The sequence below is a fragment of the Nematolebias whitei genome, chromosome 19, assembly GCF_014905685.2.
Source record: "Nematolebias whitei isolate Nwh7 chromosome 19, NemWhi1, whole genome shotgun sequence".
Taxonomy (NCBI): domain Eukaryota; kingdom Metazoa; phylum Chordata; class Actinopteri; order Cyprinodontiformes; family Rivulidae; genus Nematolebias; species Nematolebias whitei.
The window spans coordinates 32430593-32436443 of record NC_056516.1 but is presented as its reverse complement, the minus strand read 5'-3'; the positions used below and the strand labels follow the sequence as shown (position 1 = coordinate 32436443).

The 5851-nt window shown below is 36.7% G+C and overlaps 1 protein-coding gene across 1 annotated transcript in view; it reads right to left on the bottom strand.

The window, feature by feature from the left end:
* Positions 1 to 3480, bottom strand: part of LOC119425612 (zinc finger protein 84) — an 11058-nt gene extending 7578 nt beyond the window's left edge. Inside the window, exons 1-2 of the mRNA XM_037693146.1 lie at positions 3454 to 3480; positions 1680 to 2099 (exon numbers count right to left, since the gene is read on the bottom strand). Of these exons, the coding sequence (XP_037549074.1) occupies positions 1680 to 2099; positions 3454 to 3472 (439 nt within the window). The 5' untranslated portion in view covers positions 3473 to 3480. The remainder of the gene's footprint in view (positions 1 to 1679; positions 2100 to 3453) is intronic.
* Between the last annotated feature and the right edge of the window lie 2371 nt (positions 3481 to 5851).

The following is a 5851-nucleotide window of genomic DNA, read 5'->3' as shown; positions in this document are numbered from 1 at the left end:
TCCGGTCAAAGCGGAAGTGATTCAGGACGCATGTGCACAGAGCCTATATCCGATACCAATACCAGTATTTTCCCCCATAGACCTACTTACAGAGAGAGACCACACAGTTTTCTCTGCTGTGAAATTAAAATACATTATTCTGCATGGTCGTTGTCAACTTGGCCTGCTACCAAATGCAGATGCCAAAAAGGGGGCTAAAAATGACGTAACACTATATAAATATATATATAAAAAAACTGTGCCTTTTATATCGGTGAGTTATTTTGATGGAATGGCCGATGTCCGATATTTAACTTTAGCGCTAATATCGGCCGATACCGATACCATGCCGAGAATATCGTGCATCCCTAGTGTGGACCAATAACATGTCCTTCCAACATTCAAAAGACACTGTGGAGCCTAGACAGTGCCTTTTCTGAAGCAGGACTTAAAACAAGATGCAAAATACAAAGACTGCAAATGGTCAGTACTGACAGTATGAATACGGTTTAAATTGTGGAGGGGAAATGAAGGGTCTGACCTCTTAGAAGAGGTTAAAACAGTAAGTACAGGAGGTTGAATTTTACATTTTATACTACTTGTAATCATACATTACATATAATCAGACATTTTTCATTTCTTGTATGTAAATAGAAACAAAATCTCGTGATTTTAGGTACCCCCTAAAATGGATTGTACATATAACAGACGGACCAAAGTTTACTTTTATTGGGTCCTAGCAAGTGATGCTTCCTTCTTCTTTGCCCCGACAGCCAAAGCTCTATTGCTGGAGGGTAATTTAAGCATGTTTGGTAGAAGTAATATATAAAAGTTCTGTCATTAAAAACTTTTAAAGAATTTTATCAAGCCATAAACTAAATGTAGTGCACACAACAAGCAAGCACATGGCTGTGTTGTTTATCATCGTGTCTAATGGTTGTGTTCATAGAGAGAAAACCAAACCGGTGGAATAAAATAGAAAAGTTTACATGAAGAATTCGCTCCATACAAAAACCAAATTGTAAAGTTTTTTTTTTGTTTTTACAAATGGGTTTATCATTTACCTAATCATCCTATTTGTCAAGCCACTTCATGAAGACCTCAGATTCAATCAAACAAAAAGAAAGTAAAAGTAATTCTGAGGAACACGGATTTATTGGCATTAAATTATATTTTATATCATGGTGATTAAACTGGAAAATCAAAGCATTGTGTTCAGTGTGTTAAAAAACAAAAATCTTAATGTTAACCTGTCAAAACCTGAGACATACATCCTCTCGTTCAGTTGATTTTTTTCAATTGTGTTATGATTCACAGCTCAGTGTTCAAAGGCTTAACTAAAATATATGTTTCTAAAAACTGTCAAGTGCAAAAAGCAGACATAAAGTGTCTGAAAAAGCAGCTGAGTTTTTAAATACTGCCAGAAACTTTAATATTTGGTTCAAGACAATGTAAAAAACACTGGCTCACAAGTAGCTTATTATCTCAAATTCAATTAAAAACAAAGACGTAGAGAACATTAAATGTTTCGGCTGCTAACAGACAAGACGATCTTCAGTTAATCTCGTTCTGTGATGGTGTATTGAAAAGTCTCTTTACAAACAGATCAGTCTTTTTCATTTGTGACACTTCGTGTGACCAGTGAAACTTAACTTTACTGAAGTTTTAACCACAAAGAGTACAGCCCAAAAAATATTTACCTGCATGGATTCTTGTGTGCTCCAGAAATTGCTCTTTCCTTTTAAACGCTGCTTTACAAACTGAGCAGCTGAAAGACTTTCCTCCTGCTTTGATTCTGTTGAGTCTTAACTGATGTGACTTGCAGACGTCTGGAGAGTCTGAAGTTTTATCTTCAGTGTCCGATTCTAAATATTGATCTGGATCTAGAACAGAGCCTTCGTTCTCCTCAGCCCGGTTCAGATGAAGATGTGAAAACTGAGGGTTCTCTTCATCGTCTTCACTCTTTACACTGACAGGACTGAAAATAAACTCTATGACGTCAGCCTCCTCCTCTTCCTCTTTAATTTGAGGTGGGTTTTGGTCCTCCTGGTCCGGTCTGGAACTCAAGTTCTGCTGCTCAAGTGAAAACTCCTCCTTGATCACCAACAGCTTCTGGACATCTGCAAACAAGTTATAAGAAGTTTTGTCATAATTACATAAACTCAATCAGCATTTTGTCTAATTGAACAGTTTTAAAACCATAAAAATTAAAAATTTCAGTCTGGCTAAAATTTTTACTTTACTAACCAAACTTCTTTCATCTTTACTTTGAAATCATCAAGTAGAAACATGCTGCTTTTAATACTTTTTGTAAAAAAAAGCCTTTTTGCTAACCAAAGTGTGTATCTTTTTTATTTATCACTGTATTAAAGTAATAACATTCAGTCTTTCAGACACTGACTGGTCATCTGTTTGTGAATGGTCCGTACCGTTTCGTTCAAACACACCTGTAAAAGAGGAGCCACAATGTGTTTTTGGCCTCTAATAATATTAAGATTTATCATGTTTTGTTTAAAAAGCTGAGAGTCGTACATTGTGACACCTAAAACTGCCAGGAAGAGCTTTTTACAGGAGAGAGACAGCAGCATCAAAGAAGGTAAATGTAAATTAGGTTTTTATTTTGCATTCTGTTGCTGATATACTGGAATTAACTAATTGTTTTTTGCACTGGAGTACATTTCTTCTTTGTTGGTCGCTATTCAATATTTTACAAGTTGTCATCTGATTTCCAGGTCCACCTAGAGAAGATAATTTGCCCCACAATGTAGTTGCTCCTAATAAGCAATGTAAAAGTCTGCTGTGCTAAACTGTGGAACTTTTCTGTTTCAAAACTCCTCTGTGAGATAAATTAGAAGATAAATGATTAGTCCGCAGGCCGTCTGGGAAACCTATTTTGTCTTTAGCTACTATGCTTAGATCGTCCACAAGTAGATTCATTTTACCAGAGTAATGGTTGAAAGCTTTAAACAAAGGAGTGATTATATGTAAACCCACCCCCCACCACCAATTAACTTAATCTGGAAAATTATTGTAGAATCATTACTTCAAATCAAAATGTTGTGTACCTGTTATATTACACAATTAAAATAATTATTCCTGTTATATGTGGATGTGTGTGTGGGATGTGTCTGATTGTCTGGTTTACCGTTTTCACAACCTAAATTTGTGGGAGGGAAAAATTTCAACAATTTTTTTGCATAAATAAAATATTTAGCAATATTTAGGTTTTCTTTTTGTCCACAGGAAATTTAATTCAAATTGCAAAGTTTGTGTGTCAAGTGTTAAGGGAAATAAATGTTCACCTCACTAACATTTATGATCAGCTACTATTTCATTTTTACTTTTTAATTTAGAACAAATCAGTGAAACATTAGCACCAACAATGCAAAGACCAACCATCTTAAGTTTAAAATAGTCATTAGATTTAGCTATATTTATTTAAAAAAATAAATAACTTGTACAAGAACATGGTACCATTATCTTGAGAGTCCATCTGCTCATTGTATGTTGCTTTGTCCTCCTTGGTTAGATTTTTCTCCAGTACTGTTAAAATCTTTAATTGAAGGTTTTCACACGATCATAACTAAAGTTTTACTCCTTAAATTCCATCAAAGCTAACGTGCTAGGAACACACCTAATTCCCGTCGTTCAAAAAACAAATCAACCAAAATTATTTACAAAGAAGGTGAAGAGCAAAGCTTCCATTAATAAACGTTTACAATATTTACAGGAAGTCTGGCTTACAAAGGAGAATTCAGTGAATAAACCTGTCTATGTGTTTACAGCTTCTGCAGCTTCCGGTTTTGCGACGAGGTTCTTCCGGTGTTACATTAAATTATGACCGTCATAAAATGTCACTCAAGGGGGCGCTGCTGCGTCACTAAACCACAACTTGGCCTAAAGAGGTTAAATGTAGCCCAAATCCAGGCGTTTGTTCAAAACTTCTCTTTACGCCTAAAATAAAGCTTAAAAATCAAATTTTCACGCATTAAAATTTTCTGTTCATGCAATGGGGGAGTAAGAAATGATGCATAACATCACATCACAAAAACATTCACAGCCAGTTCCTTTTTCCAGGTGATGACTATTATTACGTAGTTGTTTTATTTTGATTTATTTTTGTACATGTGACATGATCGTTGGGGCTGAAATAAAGGCGGTTAGATAATAAGACCAGTAAGTGTGACCACACTCTAACAGAGTAATGGAATAAACGTTAACAGTCTGTTTCTGGTGACTCATTACTTCCTCCTGTGTATCTTTCTATGTTCTGGCCAAGACGAGCGTATATCTGCAGCCAAATGCAGGACCAGAAGCTCTGAAAAAGATGATCACGGGATTTTTTTAACAAAACATTTGTCTGGATTTCTCGTCTCATCTGTAGATCCTCGGATTAAAATGGATTGTTGTTTGATTAATTCAGTCCCCCTCAGTAACACTCATTCAAATGATTAACTGCTACTAGTCTTAATAACCTTAATTTATTATTGGTCCAGTTTTTATTCATTCAGACCAGAGACAGTCAATGCCCACTAGATGAAACTGTTCAGTGTTGGAGTGTCTGGGCTTTTATTTGACTGTAAATCAGTGTTTTCAGTTCAGTACCGGTACTTGTAAAGTTAAATTATTTTACTGTTTTATTGCTACAATTTCACCCGGTACAGAAAAAGCTGAATGTTAAACATCTGTTATCAAGAATTCAAAACTGTGAAATACATCTTAACATGAAGGGAAAAAAAAGTGTGGACTTAAAAAATAATGTCTTAATCCACTTAACAGAGAGTGTAATAGTGTATTTGATATTATTTAGTTAAGAGCAATTACTGGAGACATGCATCGAAAACGCTTCAAGCACAAAGTTATAAAATGTGACACAGATGAAGGAAAATCAGACAGATTCAAACGACTCCTGTCAACAGATTTAAAGTGCACATTTACATGAAAAAAACAAAAAACTGGTTAAAATACTTGTTTCCCCCAACGGCAATAAAAATGTGAAAACTGTAGAATAGACAAATGTCATGGTTTATTTTTTTTTAATCAGCAGTGGAAGCACTACGATTAAAAATCAAGGACACTTTATTGTCATCCATTTATTGTCATTCGCATCCCATGTGGTACACAAGGTGGACTAAAACTAGTTGCCCAGGATCTGGTTAGGCGCAATCATTATAAAACAAAGAGCAATAATAATTATTAGAATAATTTAAAATAAAGATTGTATTTGCAGCAGCTATCAACAATATGGTGTTGTGACGTAGCAGGTTAGAGAGCCCTACCAGAGTTCAACAGGTTCAGGGTAGAAGCTGTTCCTGATCAGCTCCTGATGCTCCACAGCTTCCTGCCTGAGGGGAAGAGGGTAAACTGGTGCGTGCAGGGTGAGTGGAGTTTCTCATGATGAAAGTGGCCCTTTGTCTTTAATTGGAGGTGTAAATATGCACGGTGGGGGGGAAATGTGGCTCCTTCTGAGTGTCCTTCATCACAACATGCAGAGACTTCTCTGCTGCGCCACACAGTGATGCTGGAGCACAGGATGCTCTCCGCACATCTGTAGGGAGGGAGGACTGGGCTCCTCAGCCCTGCAGACCTCAGCTGTCAGAGGAAGTAAATGCGCTGGTGAGCCTTCCATCTGCAAACTACTTCCACTGCTGACCCTCCAAACTGCGGGGGTTGATGTCTACCTCGTATGAAATCTATCATCATCATCTGCTTCAACTTTTTCACGTTGCATCAGTGCTCCAGGTGTTCCACCTCCTGCCTGCAGATGGACTCATTGTTGATGATGCATTCAACCACATCTGTATCTCTGTAAACTTCACAATATGACGGCTCTGGTGTTTTGCTGCGCACTCATATGTAACCATCTGACTGC